Source organism: Chroicocephalus ridibundus, chromosome 1, assembly GCF_963924245.1.
Source record: "Chroicocephalus ridibundus chromosome 1, bChrRid1.1, whole genome shotgun sequence".
Classification (NCBI taxonomy): domain Eukaryota; kingdom Metazoa; phylum Chordata; class Aves; order Charadriiformes; family Laridae; genus Chroicocephalus; species Chroicocephalus ridibundus.
Window position 1 is genome coordinate 6173437 of NC_086284.1, and position 20809 is coordinate 6194245.

At 46.4% G+C, this 20809-nt stretch overlaps 1 protein-coding gene across 2 annotated transcripts in view; it reads left to right on the plus strand.

Annotated features, from left to right (window-relative positions):
• The window catches only part of NARS2 (asparaginyl-tRNA synthetase 2, mitochondrial), a 59777-nt gene that overhangs the window by 19320 nt on the left and 19648 nt on the right, over positions 1-20809 (plus strand). For both annotated transcript variants that reach the window (XM_063326432.1, XM_063326423.1), the window contains exon 7: positions 13385-13517. In XM_063326432.1, coding sequence (XP_063182502.1) covers positions 13385-13517 — 133 coding nt within the window. The remainder of the gene's footprint in view (positions 1-13384; positions 13518-20809) is intronic.

Here is a 20809-nt window from a genome sequence, read left to right on the forward strand (position 1 = left end):
ATGGATTCAAATCAGCACAATCCTTTATTTGAAGGCACAGTTTTCTGAGCCCTTGCAACGTGAGTTCTCCTTAAGCGTGATGTTTGAGCCAAATCACTGCCTGCCAACTGAATGGCCGATAAAGCCTGGCAGAAACCAGGTCTCAGGCAGGTGCCACTTGGCAAGGGCATTCATGAGGCACTTACAGTGACTTTAAAATCGCTTTCAAAGTGATTAGTTACTGTCCAGTGCAAATCTCCTGAAGGTGAGAGGGCTGAAACCCTAGCTTTAGAAAATGTGAACTTGGAAGATCTGCTTTTTCACCTGGAGGTTCTGATGAGTATTTCTAATAGTCTTAATATTTGCTGTCCATGCCTTGTAGGCAATGTTGAGAAACAAATAATAAATGTTTAGCTGTTGGGTTGTTTGTTTTTTTTTTTTTCATTTAATCACTGTTGCACAGTTTAATAGGCTGCTGGTAAAGAGCTGCAGTGAAATTGTTCAAAGGGCAAGTTTTGCCTGTAAATCAAAAGGTATAAATTTCTTCAGAAAGCTGTTTTCTGCCTGGCTTGTTATCTCTGAGAGACAGCGTCTCTTCTCAGACCACCTAGACGGCTGTGGTCGGCCAAAATACTCAAGCTAAAGGTTCTCAATGGGCAGGATGTTTCTCGTATGATGCCCTGGCTGCTGTGACAGAAGTAAAGGTCACTTGGCAGCCCAAGGCTGATGTGTCATTTCAGACATTAGCTGGGAAAGTTAATGAGGAGGAGGTTTGTTTAACTGTAGGGGTGGTGGAGGTTTTGCATCCCTGAAAGAAGAAGGGATGACGTGCATTTGTACGTGTTAGATTTAATTGACTGTTATGCGTTCTGACCTTTATTGAAAGACGTAATTCCACAAATCAAATAAGTCCAAAGAAAAAGTATGGATTGTAATTAACTCGAAATACAATCTCACTCTCTTACATCAGACTGTTCCTTTAAATAGTACACAGCCTGCTCTGGGATGGAGCAGAAGGCTAAACTGGGCAGATGCAAGACCTGTCTGCTAAATAATTTTTCCATTGATATCACTCAGGCGCACCTTGTTCTCTAGAGATGGGTAAAAAAAATCAATGCACTTCAGCATGGAGTACATCACATCACGCTTCATGGTCCTATTTTACAGTAGCGTGTTGTTTTTACAGGCATTTTAAATTGATCCAGTGCCATCTAAATTTAGATAAGCTGTGTTTATTCATAATGGGGCATAGCTGTTCCGTGAACCTAGTCCTTTTATTTTTATTTTATGTAAGCACACTGAGTTTTTGAGGCCTACAGCTCAAGTGGTATTGAATCCTTTCAGTCTTCAAAAATAGATCAAGCTCTTCTAGATGCAGAAGCACCGTAGTGATGCAGCACAGTATTAACCCTCTACATACTGCAAAACCCTTTAGATACTGTGAAGGTTTTATTTGTGTTTATCAAGTTGGGACTTACTCTGTGAATGGGACTCCTACGAGATGAAAGAACGTAAATGCATATTAGTAACCAGAGCGGCTTGGCAGACAAATGTGTTCCGATGATGTTTTCAGAGTAGTAAAAAGCAGGGGGAGTCCTCCCCCAAAACCGTAAATGTTCTAGTCTTCCCAATAAACAAAGCAACCAAAACAGCAACCAACTGTTTTAGCCAGATTGATATTTATTTTTTTTCATGCTCAGAAAAGGAACTATTCTTAAAAATTCCCTTTAGCTTAAATTAAATGTTGACTTGCTGCAGTCTTAAGACTTTCAGAAACAACTGGTCCCTAAGAATTTGTGGGAAGAGACTAAGGTAGAAATGCTTGGAAGATCCTTCCCCATCCAGTCTTGGCCCATATCCTGTTGTGACTTGCCATGGGAGCACGGAGACAGATCCCGCAGAAGTCTATTAGAAACCAGGGGTGGAACAGGACAGGTATGAGAGGTGGGGAGGAATTTGTCCATGGGGTTTATGTAGTAGGGAACAGAAATACAGCTAGGCAGTCATGTCTGTCTGGAGTTAGCTTTTAGCTTTACAAAGATCATGAGCAACCTCCAAGCCGTGGTTGGAAAAGACTGGGCGGGAAGGCATGGAGAAGACTTACCAGTTGTGTCTAGAACCAAGTCTTCTGCTGTCCTTGCTGAGAGGACACCCACAGGGTATCATCTGAATACCTATGCCTGCGTGTTGTCCTGAGCTCAGGACTCCTTTTTATGTCAGGGCTGCTTGGTGCTATCCCCGATAACAGCGAGCCATTTATAATTTGTGAATTTTCAACCTTTTTCTTTGAGGAAAAGTGGGAAGAGAGGTGTTCCTGTGTTTATTGACTGTCGGCTGTGTATTCTTGTTATTGAAGGCAAGGTCGGAGAAGTTCCATCTTGTCTCTCAGCATGACACGAATGGCCTAGTTGGCACAACTTCTCATTTCATTGTACTTCATCTTTGCAATGGCAGCATTTAAGTTGACTGCTCAGGGTGTCTGAATCATTGTCAGCTGCTATAAATCTATAGGCTCTTTAAGGTCTCCAGAAAAGTCTTTATTCAGTAATACAGCTCTCCCCTTTAGTCTTCTCGGTCTTGGCTGAGTCAGTAACCGATGCATGTGGTAGAAGTTTGTTAGGATTGTGTGTCGCCCGATAACTGGTTTTAAATGTCACTGGTTTGCTGTGAAGTCCTTGTGGTATTTCCTCGCCCCGTGATCCTCTGGTGAGTATAAAGACCCCTTTGGGGACCTGAACTAGGCTGGAGTGTCTGTGACAGCTGAAGATGATTCAGAGGCGTACTGGAGACAGCCAAAACCAACTGTGGCCAAGTACAGCTCACTGGCTGTATTTACTCTTTTTTTTTTTTTTTTTTTTCTCCTTTCACCCGTCTGCGCTTCCAACAAGCTCTACCTGCTCCTCTCCTTTACGCTGCTCTTGCTAATAGTTTACGTCGTTGTTTTGCATTGATTTTCCTTGCGCCACGTTTCATCCCAGGCACTGTCTGTGCCGCCTTTTGCATTGTGAGCTTAACTAAAACTGTTCTTCCTAAAAGCTCTGGTGGCTATCCCCTCCTTAAATCACAGAATAAGTTCTCTCCTCACTCCTTGCCCTCCCTAGCTTTTGTTTCTTTTCTCTTTTCAGGCTTTCAGTAGGTTTCTCCTCTCTTGTTTGTCTCACATACTCTTGAAGTTCCCTGCAAATGAGTAAAAGGTTCAGTGGCAACCAAATAGCATCCTGCAAGGGGGTTATCAAGAAGACAAGCCCACTCTGCAATGGTGAACAACTAGAGGACAGGAGACAATGGGAATAAGTTGAAACAAGATAAGTTCTGAGAGGATATGGGGTGGGGGGGAAGTCACTAAGAGATCCATCAAGCATTGGAAAAGGTTGCTGAGAGGCACTACGCACTCTTCATCCTTAGAAGTTTTCAAGACCCACTAGATAAAACCTTGAGCAACCTGGTCTGGCCTTGTCGCTCGCCCTTTGAGCAGAAGACTGGACCAGCGACCTCCCGAGGTCCCTTCCAGCCTGAATTATTTTGTCCTTCTTAGTTTATTCTCGGCTTCATTCTCATTTTCCTCTGCATCAGTCTCATCCACGAGACCATCTTGGTGAATTATCTCTCTGGTTCACTTTCAGTTCAGCCTCTCTCCCCAGGACCCGTATTTTTCTGCCTAACGTAAAATCTTAGCCTTTCGGCCTGACATCTGCCCGTTAATGTCTAGCTATCAAACTTGGTTTAGTTGCATCATAATTAAACCCACTCCCCTCCCCTCAAGCACATCCCCTTGATTTCTAAACCATCGTGGATTTTGCTACTGTTCGGTCTATTCCAGATATTCTCTGCAGTCCTGCAGCGGGCTTTTCTGGTTGTAGAGAGGCTCTGAAAAAAAAATCTCAGCCGTCCAGACCATTTTAGCTGTGTCTGCCTGAGTTAGTGGAGAGCTGAATGCAGTGAATTTCCTGCTGGTTTCAGAAGGTGCTGAAATCACGCGGTTTTCACTTTTAAAATGCCACTGCTTCGCTGCTTTTCAAAGCATGGAAGAGATGGAGAGAGATAGCTGTCACTTCGGATTGGTGTTCAAGCAAACGCTGCCGAGCTGAAAAGAGATGTATTTAAGGCCACAGTCCATAAAAGAGGCTTCGTTTTCAGCAGTCTGGCAAATGCAGCCTTAAAATTGGATTCCAAAATGACTTGCTGATGATGGAACAGATCGCATTGTCTTCAAGCAAATATTTGCTCTCCATTGTACAATTTTAAATACTTTTGAATGCAGCTGCAGGAATGATGTCCAGCTGTGTAACATTCCTGTTGCTAAGAATTAACAAAAATAAGTGTAATTATTTATCTTGGAAGCCTGAAAAAAAATCTCTGACATTTTCTTGCACAACATTTGTTTGAGTCTGACTCACGACGCAGACTCTTATAATTAGCACACTAACTTCCATTAATTAGGCTGACACTTAATTGGAGCTATAAAAAGCAACCATGACATGTCTGTTTTTAATCAATTACCACATGCTTCAGTCTGGTTCATGACTGCTGCGGTGTCGTTAATGACGCTGTGTTACTGCGAGGCTCGATGCATGAACTTTGTAGGTACAGCTGTGGGCTTAGGGTCGCTTGGCTGGCTGGGGTTCTACCGTCTGCATGTCTTGGTCCTTTCTCCTTCTCCGTGTTTTTTGGGAGGAGAAGCAGGTAATTCCCTTGCCAGAAGCATGGTGAGTGCGCTGAGAGTAGCTGCAGATCGGCCACATCCCTGGGATCCGTGCATGCAATCCCAGCACTGCCTTGGACTACGTGCTTTTTATTTCATCTCCTGACTGCAAAAATCCAGTGCAGGTAGCACCAGAAGAACAGGTTTTACGCTCATCTGGTGAAAGGTGTCATCAGCTGAAATACTTGGTCCTCCTTTTACAAGTAAGCTAAGCTAAGCCGTTCTGTTTCACTCTTGAATCCAGTGCACGGTCCCTTTTCCTTCTCTGAACGTCTTGTCATCCCTATTCAAAGCAGAAGTAGGTGCTGTAGGATCCATGTCAGAAGATCCCAGCAGCCAGGTTTGTGTAGGGCCTTGCAGCTCAGCTTCATGCGTGTGCCCAGACATAAAACCTCGAGAGCTGCAGGGGGTTGAGAAACTGTGGCTTTCTGAGTTACAATGGGACTGTTATAACCCTCTGCCCGCGTGTTCCCCGTGCCATAGTAGCCACATTCATGGTGGCTTCTGCAAACTTGCTTTACTTTGGGTGAGGCAAGTCTTCCACTGCAGCTCAGCTGACCGTCGGTGGCTTACGACGCCGTGGCAAACTTACTTGCTTACGAGAGCATGAATGTGCCTTGTGTTCAGGCTGCAGCTCCTGCTTCTCAGGGAGCCTCTGTACCCCAAGAACTGGCTCCAGTATGAGACGCTAAGGCAGGCAGCTCCATCTCTGTTTGCTCCCGCGGCTTTCCTTAAAATAGATGCACAAATCCAATAGTGTGGGCCCTGAATTTCTTCAAGGGTTTGCTGTCCTCGCACCGAAGCAGAATACGGTTATAGATACATGTCATGGTCAGCTGGAACACGTTGCGTTTAATATAGCTTTTAGTAATTGTTTTTCAATGCAGTTATTTACTTTCTTTAGTTACTGTAGAACTTATGGCCTTGGAAATTTTAAATAGCTACACCCAAACTGAAATGTGGCCTGAATCATGACTCTCTTCGTGCAGCAGTGCACCCACCGATGCAGTTTCTTGCTGTGATTTTTATTTGCGGAGTTGGGAGAACCAGTGTCCAGCTGAAAAAAACTGATTTTTAAAAAAAAAAAAAAAAATCCTCCTCAAAGCTATTATATTGCAGTTTGCGGAGAACATGTGTGTTTTCCACTCTGAAAGGAAAAAGATTGCTTCCCCTTCCTCCCCCCACGCTGGTAATGTATTTTTATGGTTTAGAGTCAAAGTCACTGGGAAGATTAAGTTTTGAAAGAGATCTTTGCTCCCTGTTTTATTTAAAACATTTTATATCACTCCTTTGTAGACGATCTCTGTTAGCTAGGACATGGGAAATGATTATTTGAATAAATGCTTGACGACTCTGGTAGCTTTCATCAGCCCAGCTTGAATTATCATTGCTAACCAGTCGTTTTATTGACTTTAATTACAAGTAATAATATCAAAACTAGGACAAAACAAGACTCCACTGAGAATAAAGTACCACAGTGTCGCACAAAAGGGCGGAGGACCCAGGCTGATGAGATCTTTGAGCCTGGAGCAGAAGATGTTGTATGGCTCTGGGTAACTGTTTCCTTTGTGTCTCGATTTTTTTTTTTATTATTTTTTTTTCTTCCCTATTCTCCTGCCATCTGTAAATTCACAATACAGTGTCTAGGTGTGCTGTGAGGTTTAATAAACAAAATGTGGGGTGCTTTGCCAGATAATTAGCGTATATGGGTCACGTTAATTATTCAAGTGTGCCTGGATGGTTTTCAAGCAGAGGCGGATGACCCGGGGAGGATCCTTGGCCCATCTTCTCCTTCTCTTCCCACTGAAGCCGGAGCAGAGGACGTGGCAGGGGGGAGAGCCCACCCTGCGGACATGGTAGGACACTGCCCTTTGGAGGTTGCAGCAAGGGGGAACTGCTGCGTTGCTTCAGTCTGAGTGGCTGGGGGGGAAGTTTGGCACTTCCCAGTCCCGTCTGGGAACTTAGACAGCGTGTGGGTTTGGTTTTTTTTTTTTTTTTAAAGTTATGTATTTATTTTTGGCTGCTTACAAAGGGAAGTACAGTCCCATCTCGTTGCAGCGTGAATTGAAAGCTTAGCACTCAGCAGGCCAGCTCTGCTGCCCCGGCCTAAGCCTCAACGTACTCCGATAAAAGCCCTTGTCAAGATGCAGCTTTTCTCATCTGCGCTTCCTCAGAGGGCGGACAGAAGTGGTATGTTCCATGAGGAATCTTTTAAAATCTTTTCTTCTGCTTTTTTTTTTTTTTCTGGATAAAATTCATTCCGCCCCGCTGCCTTTTCAACAGTAACATGCGTGTTTTCACTGTGCAACGTCCAAACCACCAAACAATACTAATGGGAGTATTTTTACATTGAGGTTAAACAACAGGTACTTCTGTCCAACTCTGAGGTTTCATTTTAACACAGTCTGGCCAGTGCAAGGGTGTAAATCATTCTCCCTCTTCTCCAAACTGCTGGGCGCCCGTACCTCACTAGCATCGTTAGAAGCCCTGGATTTCCAGCTCCTCCAAAAACTAGACCCTGGAGGCATTGAATCGGTATGTTTGAACGGCTGTCTGCGTGCGTGTGGTTTCTTGTGTCGGGCCAGAACATCTTTTAGCATACAAATTTCAGCATCCCTGAACAATCCCAGTCGTGCTTGGGTCAAGCGCTGCAGCCAACTGGTGTCTCCTGGCAGCCGAGCAAAGTCATCGGCGTATTTTGATGGAGCGGGCAGGTCCTCCATGCTCAAAATGGATATGGTCATGCTGGAACAGGGTGGAATTGAATTAGATGGCTCGCTTTATTAATTTCTTAGCTTCCTAAGGGAAAGGGCAACGTGGCTGACAAAGCTAAGCTCTTGGGATTTAGAGTCACCTTGCTCTCCTTTCCTCCTCTGCTTACATCATGGTTTGGTTTGTCCTTGGGTTAGAAGCTATTGTTTCTGGATTTTTCTTGCAATCTAGATTTTCTTGCAGTTTGAATTTTAGCGTGTACGTGTCGGGAGGGTGTCGGTGGACCGTGGTGGGGGGAACATAAGGAGTTGAAGGGTCACATGTTGTGTTTATTTAGCATGGCCAAAGATAAGATTTGGCACAAATCACCTTTGCAGCTGAACTCCACTGCAGAAATTGTCAGAGCAATCACCGTATTTGTGTTTATGCAGACACCTGTAGTAGTTTGGGGTGAGAACAAGGACACCTTACAGATGAATAGCTGTGTGCACTGGTGTGGTTTGGTGCTTAGTCCTGAGTCACAGCAACCAGCTTCTGCCTCCAGCTGTGTCACTACCGCGTGGTGTGACCTTGGCACGGGCTGGAAGCCGACTGTGCAGGGATTGCGTCTTCTTGATTAATGGCCTTGCTCAGAGTTATATCCCCTTGGTTCGACAGCACAAATAAGTCTTTATTACCCCGGTAGCAGCATGGAGTCCTGGCTCAGAAAAGGAGCACAATCCATTCCTGGCTTGGGAACCATCGGCACAATTAATTGTATTTGGATTGCAGTGTAAAAATTGCCAGTAAGGCAGAGATGCTCAGGCCTACAAACGTTGCCTGAGTTTAATTAAAAGGATGAGTTTAAGCAGCTTTGGGCACAGATCCTTTATACTTCTCTATTGGTTTCTATCACTGTCTCAATAATGAATTGTCAACGAGCTCAAATGAAATGAGCTTTCGTTCTGCGTGGCATAAAGCTCTCAAAGCGGGGAGAGGTAGCTACTTCTGAAGAGGGTTTTAGCAGTGTGTAAAATAAGGGGGAAAAAGAAGTTGTTTCTCCTTTCTTGGGTGTTCATAGGGTGGAAATCACAAATGCAGCTTGTGTAAGAATGAGCCTCCACTCAGCGATTGTCCGTGCAGAGGACAGCTGTGCTCCAGCAACGCATCCAAGCCTTACTGCCTGCTTCCAAAGGGACTCATGTGAGCCTCTCCCTAGAAGGTGGCGAAGCCCTTTGCTGGGCTGGGACGAGGGAACTGAGCGCTTTGCAGGATGGGGCCCTGGGTTTTGCAGCATTTCAGTGGGTCGGAGGGAGCACTGTGAGTATTCTCTTGGCCTCCACATTAAGCTCTCAGATTTTCCTGGAGAACTGGGCAGAGCAAAATGCAGCCCCAGAAAGGGAGCAATTAATTAAGCAGCTCTGTGCCGCCTTCTGGTGTTGACCCCAGCAGAGCCTGTGAACTCCATCAATGCGCTGGGGTTTGCTGTCCAGAGCTCTGATCTGGCTGAAGCTGACTGCAAAGGGACTCGTTTCAAAGCCTCTCTTGTGTTCTTTGGTAGCACGTACAAGGACAGCATCACAGACATTACTGCTCTGCCTGTAATGGCTAAGGAAAAGGGCTCGACAGATTATTGGACTTGCTTTTTGCCTTTTCTTCCCCCCCCCCCCACTCCTGTGTGTGTGCTTTTGTTGGAGATGAGGAATTAGCACTACTTTTTTTTTTTTTTTTTTTTTTAAAGACTCTTGAGTGCCCGCAACCCCAACTGACCTAGGCACTTCTGGAGGCTTAGCTGGAATTTTGAAGTTATTTTTAAATGCTGGAAGTCTCGCGGAGGTCTGGGAATGTTAAATGATTGATTATTTGCATCGTAGAGCATAGGAGTCACAGCCCTGGACTGAGGCTCCATTGTGCTAGGTGCTGAATGCACCCAGAACAAAATGACTGGTTTTGCCCTCAGTACCGTGAAATCGGAGCGGAGTCAGCTCCCATCCCTCTTTTTTCTAATATATTTATACATGCTCAGTGTGACGTAGCAGTGTATCAAATCACAGGTTGTTTTTTTTTTAAATAGCAGATGAAGTACAAATAAAGGTCAGTTTTGTGTAGTGTGCGTTTGCTTGATGTCTTGAATGGCAGAACACGATAAACAGTATATAAATGCCTGGATGAAAAATAATTGTTCGCACTTGGAGCTGATAAGAGTGACTATACGTATTTTTAGCTGTGTTTCTCTGGCGTGTCCAGGCCTCTGGTCAGTGCTGCATTGCCATTACCAGATGACTTGCATTTACTGCGCTCCTTTGATCGCTTTGCCAGCGTGACATCTGGCTTGTTTCCCTTTGCCAGGGTGCCAGGGTCGTGGGGAAGTTCTCACAGTTACTTGTATCTATCTTTTCCCTTTACAATTAGCCTGAGAAATGAAGGATTCCTCCCCACAGATGTGGATTTGGGTGTTTTGTTTTTTTTTTTATCCTGTCAAAGAGCAGGCAGGCAAATTCAGCCCTGCACCAGCAACGTTACATTCTCTACAGGTTATCACAAAGCCCTTATCCCTGCTGTTGTTGGGCACCTTAGGATAGTCCATGAAGTTGTAGGGCTAGTGGTTAGTTTTGTAGATGTAGGTGGTGCTCAGTGTACAAGTTAGAGAAGATTGGTCCCGGCGGGATGCCTAGAGCTGAGAAACGACTAAAAACGGTTCCTGTGGGAGTTGTGCTGCACTTGTCCTCCCAAAAGCTCTGTCTTGGGCACAGAGAGGTTTTATTCTTGCAGCACAGAATCGATCTGTGACTGTGAAGTGTTTGACCACAGTTGACATCTTGGAGCAATACGGGGTTTTTTTAATTTATTCATTATTTTTAGGTATCTTGCAGCCAGAGAGCCCCTTGGAAGGTAAGTATCTAGTCATCATGCTTGGGCTGCTATTCAGGAGGAAAAAAGCACAGCTCAAAGTGCTCATAGCAGCCCGCGTTGCTGGAGACTGTCATCTGCCACAGTAACCTACGCTGAGAGACGTGTCAGTGCCCGTGCCCGGAGAGCAGCTGAGAAAAGTGTGTCTCGCTGAAGCCAGACTGCTGCTCTGTGGGACAGGATCTCCCGCTAGCCAGCTGGTGTCACACTTGAGTTTTAAGCGTCGCTTTTTGAGAACTTCATGCCAGGGAGAAATTAGAGACCTGCACATCAAACCCAGCAGGCCTGGGTGGGTGCTTCAGCAATTGCAAGCTTTTCAAAATATTTTTGTCCTGTGCCCAGTCGCAGTCTGAACTTGTGACTAAAATAATTTGTTCTTTAACTGGAGAGCCCCAAATTGAAATATTTCAGCAAAACCCTGAAACATGGGCACAGGTAGCACAAGAGCCCGCATCTCCTGTTTCCCAGTAGAGGCCAACCTCCATGGCCTGGTAAGCAAAAGTTTTTTGACCAGTTCTTCCTTAAACATTGAACAATTTTGGCCGAGTGACTCACTGTTTCATATTTGTTGTTTGTATTGCTATAGCAGTTGAGGCTCTTAAGCTTTGGATCCAAGACCTTGTTGTGCCAGGTGCTGTAAGAACATGGGAAAAAAAAAACCCAAAACAAAAAAGCCTTGTGAGGAAGGACATGCGTTTCTCTGTAACCCAAGACAACAGATGGCTACAGATGGGGGAGCACAAGGAACTGATGAGATAATACTGACCTGTGCAGTGAGTAATAGTCTTGGTACATCACTTATCTAAACATTGCTGAGGTTTTATAGACACTATAGCAAAGGGCAGTTTGAAGGAGGATCATGAAGTGACGGCAGTAACATCGCATCCAGCGAGAAAGGCGGCAGAGGGAGAAGAGGCATGCTGAAAATGATGCTTGAGGAAAGACGTTTGCAGCAAAATCTGGTTAGCATTGTAGATGCTGTGGTCGTGTATGAGAGAGTACAGCTACAGGAGCAAAGTAGAGAAAGTTAGTTTATTTGTTTGAGCAGGGAAAGCAGGGCCAGTGGGGAAAAGAAACCTACAGGCAGGCTACGTATTCAAAGTCTTGACCTGGAACTTTCTTCTGGTGTGTTTACTACTACCAACTCAAGGAAAAAGAAAGTGCTGTTTCTCTGAATCGTAACCTTTAACCGTCATGTGGCGTGAGGGAACAGATGAGTGAAGCAGAATGTGTGTGTTCCTTTATTTGCAGCGCAGATGCCCCCATAAGAGGGGCAAAGGAAAAACGCCGCTTTTTGTAGCGCTGTTTATTTAAACTTCAGTTTAACAAAATTAGCCTGTGCAGAAACTTCAGCAAACATCCTCTTGAAGTTGAAAGCTTGCAGAGCTAGATGCAAGTCAAATGCCAACCCCAGCAATTAGCACGCTTCTTTTCATGAGTGTTAAACTGTGCTTAATCTCCACTGATCAAGTTCTTTTTCTCCGACGTGATGTCTACAGATAAAAATAATGTCAAGTTCAAGATGTACCAAAGATAGCAGCTGCCCAGTCCGTGGTTTTTCTGAAGCAGCTCGCTCTCTCCCCTGTCGTGGTTTGCTTCCCATGCAGCATGGGAGGAAACAGATATCGTGGCAGCTGTTTGGGAAGTTCTCCCTGGCTTGAGGATGTCCCAAGTGCTCATAGCCCATAGTGTAAAAGGTGTTGCTTGGAGTGCAGCTTCCTCACAGTAAAAATAAAACTTTTAAAGGTGTGTTGCTGTTTGGTAGGAAGGATTTTTTGAAGGAAGTGGAGAATCAAGAAGGCTTTTGTATCCTGTGTAACACAGCGTGACGTGACTGCAGAACAGGAGAGGATGTATTTAAATAGGCTCCCGAAAAGGTTGCTGGAGAAATTGCTTCATAAGAGGAAATGCAGTGGTTGCTTTGGCATAAAATGATATCCCAGATGTGTTCTCTGCAGTAGGGACCCCTTTTAGCTGCACTGGTTTTAGCCGTGTGGAAGGAGCCCAGTTCTTTATCTCGAAGGCTCTTGTGACAACAACCTTTGGTCTTGCCACTAGAGGGGGACTGCAAGCTGTGCACCGCGCCTCCGTCCTGCCGGGCTTCGCGCCTCCGTCCTGCCGGGCTTCGCGCCTCCGTCCTGCCGGGCTTCGCGCCTCCGTCCTGCCGGGCTTCGCGCCTCCGTCCTGCCGGGCTTCGCGCCTCCGTCCTGCCGGGCTTCGCGCCTCCGTCCTGCCGGGCTTCGCGCCTCCGTCCTGCCGGGCTTCGCGCCTCCGTCCTGCCGGGCTTCGCGCCTCCGTCCTGCCGGGCTTCGCGCCTCCGTCCTGCCGGGCTTCGCGCCTCCGTCCTGCCGGGCTTCGCGCCTCCGTCCTGCCGGGCTTCGCGCCTCCGTCCTGCCGGGCTTCGCGCCTCCGTCCTGCCGGGCTTCGCGCCTCCGTCCTGCCGGGCTTCGCGCCTCCGTCCTGCCGGGCTTCGCGCCTCCGTCCTGCCGGGCTTCGCGCCTCCGTCCTGCCGGGCTTCGCGCCTCCGTCCTGCCGGGCTTCGCGCCTCCGTCCTGCCGGGCTTCGCGCCTCCGTCCTGCCGGGCTTCGCGCCTCCGTCCTGCCGGGCTTCGCCGGCCAACTCTCAGTGCTAACACCAGCCGGGCAACTCCAGCAGCAGGACCCTCTCTGCTCTGTTGGGCTCTGGGGTGTCAGAGCACCCATAAAGGTCAGACCTTGCAGCCAAACAAATGTGAAGGGACATTTTCAAGGGAAGCCTGGTTGGTGCGGTGTCCAGTTGCTTCTCCAGTGATCCAGTTCTGCAGAATGTAATTTTTTTTTATTCCCACACAGCTACAAAAAGTGTCCTGAGCACAGATGATGTTCAGGGAAAGATGAACAGGGTTTGTGAAACCTCCCTGAGTCCTGGAGAGGTGTGAATAACCCCTCTCCATGCCTGGATGAAGGAACGTAACAGCAGCATACCCAGCAGCGCCATTAAACTGGTCAAAGATGAAATGGAAACATGAGTGTTTCTAGATCCTCTGTGGAAAGTGAAGGCTTTAAGTATAACAGACTCGCTTGTGTGCTGGGCCTGACCTACCTGTTTCTTGTTGCCTTGCAGGGCTTTTACCCATGTGTTTACCTTTGGCCCGACGTTCCGAGCGGAAAACTCGCAGAGTCGCCGGCACCTGGCGGAGTTCTATATGGTGGAGGCTGAGCTGTCCTTCACTGAAAGCCTTCAAGACATCATGCAGGTGGGCATTCCGACTGTCCATGCAGGACTGGTGCCAGAACTTCCCCCTCTTCCCTAAGCTATGCTCCCGTCAGCTGAGGCTGCAGCTCCTTTCGCCCTGTGTGAGCCAGGCAGAGGTTGCACAGGGACTTCCCAAGGATCAGGGTTTGCTCAGCAGAGGTAAGGCCACAGAGGGGATTTGGAAAGGAACTTATAGGTGTGAACGCAGCCCCCATTTGAATGGGAGGCTGCACAGTTCCTGCGTTGCTGGGGAATCATAGGATGGTTTGGGTTGGAAGGGACCTTAAGGATCATCTAGTTCCAACCCCCCTGCCCTGGACAGGGACACCTCCCACCAGACCAGGTTGCTCCAAGCCCCGTCCAACCTGGCCTTGAACCCCTCCAGGGATGGGGCAGCCACAGCTTCTCTGGGCAACCTGTTCCAGTGCCTCACCACCCTCACAGGAAAGAATTTCTTCTTAATATCTAATCTAAATCTCCCCTCTTTCAGTTTAAAACCTTGTCCTATCGCTACTCTCCCTGTAAAAAGTCCCTCCCCAGCTTTTCTGTAGGCCCCATGTGTAAATGTGCTTGGCTGGTGCTAATGAGAGTGGCACTCTTCCCTTCAAAACCTTCAGCATCTCTCCAGTGAATCTGAGCAGTATTTATGCAGCGTGTCGCTTGGTGTGCTCTCTAAAGAGCTTCTTGAAACCTGCATTGAAATCTCAAGTAGAAACAACAGGTCCTGGGGTACTCTATTCACTGTGGCTTTAGCAGAAGACTGAAGGAAATCCTTAGTCAGCTAGCTTTTGATTTTTCAGGATTGACCTCTCGGTTGCAGTTTAACCACGTGATGGATGCTAATGCATTTTACTAGTCTCAGCATAAGCTAGCTTATGCCCGGGAGGGCTTTTGAGTAAACGTCCACATGTGCTCTCATATATCAGATAAGGTCCTTGGAAGGCTACTGGAGAAACAGCCTTAAAAAGAAAAAGACCTGAGGCACTGGCTACGGATATATATGAAACAACAACCAGGTGGTGGTTTCTTCAGCCTGGATCATACACAGTCTGTTGGGTCAGTGTGGCCTGACAGCAGAGCTGACATACTCTGGCTCTTGTGCGTGCTGCTTCTGCATCTTGGACGTCTGGGTGACACTGGGCTGTGCGGGCTGACCCGTTGGGTATCTCTGTGGTCCACCATAAATAGCATCCCGCTCTTTCTTTTCTCTTTCCTTTTCTCCAGAACAACTTTGTGTGTTCTTAGAGCATGGCATATGTATGTGTTTATGCCTTAATCCTTGAGCCCCCCGTTTCTCTGGGTAATCAGGAGCTGATTGAAATCATCAGTGCTTTTATCTAGTATAAGAAGCAGGGTCTTCTGTTAAGTGGTGTTTGAGCCCTTGAACACAGCATGAACATATATATCTCTACTCTTCTGCTGAGGACCCTAATTTCTTCGCTTTTGAAGTATGGACAGCCAGTTCAGACAAATCAGAGAATTAGATTTGAGAACTGTTCTGAAATGTGTAGGGCTTTTATTTGTAGGGGAAAGGAGGAACTTCCCTCCTTGGCTTGCCTTTTGTTGTTGCTAAACATCTTGTGAAGTCTCAGCCTGTGCTCTCCTCTTTCGTTTCTTCCCTCTGTCCCAAAGGCTTTGACAAGCATCTTTCCCTGTAACAGAAAGTCTCTTAGCAGCCATCGCTTTGCGTTCCTCATAGTGAGTCGACATTGCAACATGCTTACTTCTGGGATGTTCTCATTTGCAGTAAGTGGAGTTCCCGTTTTGTTTATTTTTAAGTCATTGGGCAATCTCTCTTTTAAAAAAAAAAAAAAACAAACCACCAAAACCTGACAGCTGCTCTAAAGCCTAAATTAAGTTTCTTTTCCCCGCATAACTGACCTAAATTCAGTGTTCTCTCATGTATCTGTCCATTGGGCAGTTTGTCTGTTTGTCGTCATCTGCAAGTTCTTTGTTCGGTGCAAAATGCCCAGTTGAAAGCCTTGGGGGCTCTTGGCCAGGGTTAGCATCTGAACTTTGTCCTCACATAAAGGGCCGGATTGTTTAAAATTTATTTTTAAAATTGGTATTCAACATTTGGACTGAATACCTCTAACTTTAGCAAGTTAGTGTGCTGGGAATGCTCAGCTTCTTCAGGGACATCTTGAAGTATTTGCTTACACACCATTGAAGAGCCTTGCTGCAAAGATTTACAGGTTTACCATTCACTGATGAGGCTTGAGATCTTTCTCTCAACCAAAGCTACAAAAGAAACATGGGATTTGATTACAAAATAAAAGGAAAAAGAAGATGTAATAACAAAGTTACATGTATTTGGGCACAAAGGGCCTGAAATCTTAGAGCAATGGCCTTTTTTCTTCACTGTAATTGCACAGAGTAGTGCTCAGTTATTCCTAAATAAGTAGCACAGTTCTTGTGAAGTCTCGTGTGTCTTGATCATGCAATCTAAATTTCTTTTCTGTGCCAAAACGTATTTTAGTGCTACAAAGAAGCTTAAACTCCCGCAATACAGGTTTCACAATGCCTTCTGTGGAAAGCCCCCTGTGCACAGCGCAGCACTCTGCGCTGCGAGGCTGGGCGAGAGCGTTACTGCTTTAGCGTCCAGGGCATATGTAAGTTTATCTAAGGAGAGGCCTCTGTGGCCTCTTTCCAGAAGAGTCTACTCAAGAAGCTGAGTCAAGTTGCCCCAAGGCACTATTCCTCCAAACTGGATGAGAAAGAAAAGGAGTTAGAAGGTGGTCATGTAAGACAGTGGAAGGGGTCCAATTTGTATGGAAGGGTCTGGACTCACTTAGAGCCATCGTACCTCCGGTCCCTGAATTGGAGGTCCAAGGTCCTCTGAGGTCTCATCTGTCCTCCGAGATACCTGCTGCCACCCTCTCCCTTCAGTGCTGTGTGTAGCTTTATTTGTAGATCATTATCTTCTATTTTTGTTCCACTCTCTTGGTAGTGCAGTGGATTTAAAGGATCCCGCTTCACTCATGACACTAATGAGGTCTCAAAGAGGCCATATGATGCAGTCATTATATAATTTCATCAACACACATACAAAACCATGCCAAAACCCACACGTTATTTAGGCAGTAAAGTTAGGAAATGCCAGAAGGAAGCTTTCTTGAGGGCACTTCTGGGAGTTATGCATAGCGTTAGTCTTCCTTAGCAAGATCACATCCTAGCACCACTGTCTCTTTAAGAGATGGAGAATACATCTCCTTAAGATGGAGAATACAATTTTACACACATTATTTGAGCTCTGTCCTGGAGGCAGAAGTATGGTCTTCCCCTGGTTATGTACTTCATGAAAATTAATTTGCTGTCATTACAGCCCAGTGACATGGGCTCCGTTTTACAGAAGGGAATTCAGGCATGAAATGAAATCAGCAGTAGCACTGATTTTGGGTGCCAGTTTCAGGGACCTTAGATCTGAAACGTGGGTGTGGTTTGATTTCCAGGATGGTTTGCACTCCAGGTACTTTCTGTCTTCAGTGCCAAGGCTAAGACAGTTGGGCAAATCTCCCTGCAGTCTGAAGGGAACAAACGCTGGTAATCACATGGGAAAGGTTTGTTCCAAGTGTCTTGTGCAGCGTTCTTTAGGGACATCAGGTACCCACAGGGCTATAGGTTCCCTCTCTGAAGTGGCACGCAGCTGCTGTAGCTGAGGCTTGGTTTCCAAACTTCCACCAGCATTTATTGTTCAGCTTTGATGGTCAGTGAAGCAGTGATCTGACAGACCAGAGTCTCCTTCCTTTCATAACAACAGCATCTCTCTAGAGCGGGTCCTGAGCTGTTGGTTATACAGCTGAGAGAGGAGACTTTATGACCAAGATGAGACGCGAATCTCCCCTCTGTCTGTCTGTATATGTGCGCACACGTCCGGTGTGTGTGAGCAAGCATGAAGGTGAGAAATAATGGTCCACTTTGTGAATGTTTCATATGTAAATACTCTGTGATCTACACTGCATCCATATGCATGTCCCAGGTAAATGCATAAACAAAAATCCTTTTTGTGATTTTTTTCTGAAAGTGTCTTGTGTGATACAGATGATGATTTGAACCCTTTTTGTAGTGCACTGCACCTTCAGTTGCCGCTGCTGACATTTACCACTTTTTTGTTGATGTTTCCCTCTGTTTGAACTCTGATCATGATTTTATTTGGGAAGAGGATAAGTTGCAGTATGAAAATACCCAGATTAAAATTAAACAATACAGTTGGGACCTGCACCTGATCAAAATCAGTTAACCATTTGGTTCCACAGCAACACAGGGGAGGGCCGGGACTGATACTGCTGAACTTCTTCAAGGGATGAAAATCAAGAGATAAAGGCTGGGAGGGATGAGGGAGAAGGCAGAGCTTTTACCTCTACCCTCCTACCAGCGCAATTTCTACATTTTTATTATGCATCATAGAATTGCTGAGGTTGGAAGGGACCTTTAAGATCATCAAGTCCAACCTTTAACCTACCCTGACAAAAGCCACTTCTAAACCATGTCCCTCAGTGCCCCATCTACCCTTTTTTTAAACACCTCCAGGGATGGTGAATCCACCACCGCCCTGGGCAGCCTATTCCAATGTTTAATAACCCTTTCAGTGAAAAAATGTTTCCTAATATCCAATCTAAACCTCCCCTGACGTAACTTGAACCCGTTTCCTCTCGTCCTATCACTTGTCACCAGGGAGAAGAGGTCAGCCCCCATCTCTCTACAACCTCCTTTCAGGTAGTTGTAGAGGGTGATAAGGTCTCCCCTCAGCCTCCTCTTCTCCAGGCTAAACAACCCCAGCTCCCTCAGTCGTTCTTCATAAGGTTTCTCCTCCAGACCCCTCACCAGCTTTGTAGCCCTTCTCTGGACACGCTCCAACACCTCAATGTCCCTCTTGTAGCGAGGGGCCCAAAACTGAAGGCAGTACTCGAGGTGGGGCCTCACCAGTGCCGAGTACAGGGGGATGATCACTTCCCTAGTCCGGCTCACCACACTATTCCTGATACAGGCCAGGATGCCATTGGCCTTCTTGGACACCTGGGCACACTGCTGGCTCATATTCAGCCGGCTGTCAACCAACACCCCCAGGTCCTTTTCTGCCGGGCAGCTTTCCAGCCGCTCTGCCCCAATCCTGTAGCGCTGCATGGGGTTGTTGTGACCCAAGTGCAGGACCCGGCACTTGGCCTTGTTGAACCTCACACCATTGGTCTCAGCCCATCGGTCCAGCCTGTCCAGATCCCTCTGCAGAGCTAACCTACCCTCAAGCAGATCAACATGCCCGCCCAGCTTAGTGTCATCTGCGAACTTACTGAGGGTGCATTCGATCCCTTCATCCAGATCATTGATAAAGATATTAAAGAGAACCGGCCCCAGCACCGAGCCCTGGGGGACACCACTTGTGACCGGACACCAACTGGATTGAACTCCATTTATCACCACTCTCTGGGCACAGCCATCCAGCCAGTTTTTTACCCAGCGAAGAGTACACCTGTCCAGGCCATGAGCAGCCAGTTTCTCCAGGAGAATGCTGTGGGAAACGGTGTCAAAAGCTTTGCAAAAATCCAAGTAGATAACATCCACAGCTTTTCCCTCATCCACTAAGTGGGTGACCTTATCATAGAAGGACATTAGGTTTGATAGGCATGACCTGCCCTTCACAAACCCATGCTGACTGGGCCTGATCACCCTGTTCTCCTGCATGTGCCATGTGATGGCACTGAGGAGGATCTGTTCCATGAAGCAACCAAATTAATGGGCTTTTGGACACCAAGAGTCCCACCTCTGAGAAGAGCCACTTGCTGTGATTCCCATGGCTTTTTCCCTGTGTAAGTCTCCTATCAGACATGTTTCTTACAAAATACATTCAGACCAATCACTTGGCCTATATCTCCAGCTCACGCGTTCCCTCAAACCAGCAGGTTGTCCTTCTCCGCTCATTTTTCATATAGCCTACTTTCTAGTCCTTCATTATGTTATCTGCTTAAAGCCATAACTTCTCAGCTGGAGAGCTTTTTCTTTTCTTTTTCTCCCCTTTTCTTTTTTCCCTCCACTGTTCGTGCCTAGTACACATTTGGCATAAATACGAGCAACGAGGAAGCCAACGCATGACCCACGTGTCTGTCTCTCTTGCCAGGATAAAACCTCAGTCGCAAACCTGGAAATATTTCTCAGATTGTTTTTTCCCATACCACCCACATCTTTTTTTCCACAAGAGGAAGCTGCTTATGTTGAATGCTGTGGGAACCTAATTGTTACTTTATCGCACAGCGAGGGGGGAAAAAAAGTGCTAATTAAACAACATGGTTTTCTGAAACCAGATGATACTTTCATTTTCTAGAAAGAGGAAGCTTAATGTAAAATCCCTTCTCTCTGCCTGGTGAAACCAGATGAATTGCCAAGAAGTTTTCTAATTTCATTTGCATAAGCCTTTTTCTAGCTACTTTGAAGGCAGTTCAAAGCTGACTGTTTGGTTATTTGCCACTCAGCAGCAGGAACGCTAGCTTTTCATTTCCTCCGAGTTTGAGTACCAGTAGGGGTAAAACTCTTCATCTGCATATGATAATGCTGTTCCTTTATTTGGATCTTCCCGTTTTAAACAGGGGGCCCGGATTGATGCAGGAGTCTGAAGGCCGAGTTTGGCTCCAGAGGAGTCAAAATGGGCTGATTTACTGGCTTCTCTGGGCTGGTGGAATGCAGAGATTGTTCATCAGCTCAGAGCAGTGTTTCAGCAGTTTGGGACAGGTGATGAAGAACATTCTAAACCTGAGAATTTGAACAACGTGCCTGAAATCTCATCTTGGCAGTGTCAGTAGACCAGCTTCTTCTTTTCTGTGCCTTTTGTTCCTCTTACCCTGTAAGATCTGGTTCCTTGCAAGGCAGAGACCTGCCTCTTCCTCAGATCTGCTGGCTGAACATCAGGTTCTTCTTTTCACAGTTAGCGTCCCCTGGACTTTGCAGGGTCTAGGGACTGCTACTCACCTAGCTGCAACGAATGAAGCAGTTGGTATGCTCACAGAAAAAAAAAAAACAGGAATGTGCCAGGACTTCCAGAGGTGGTGCGTGTTGGGAAAAGCCTGGTCCTATTCCAGGCTGAGATGACATGCAGCCCTGCTGCATTGCTCTGTTCCTTCCAAAGGAGATGAGAATAAGGAGGTTGATTGTGAAGATTTGGGATCACCAGTACTACACAGGTATCAGCTGCCTGCTTTGTGCCGGGCGTGAGGCTACAAGGAGTCATGGGAGCTCTTAATCTGCACAACAAGTGTCTCGGATGGTCAGCTTTGCTTAACCAAAAGGGAAAGTTACTCTTAAAAC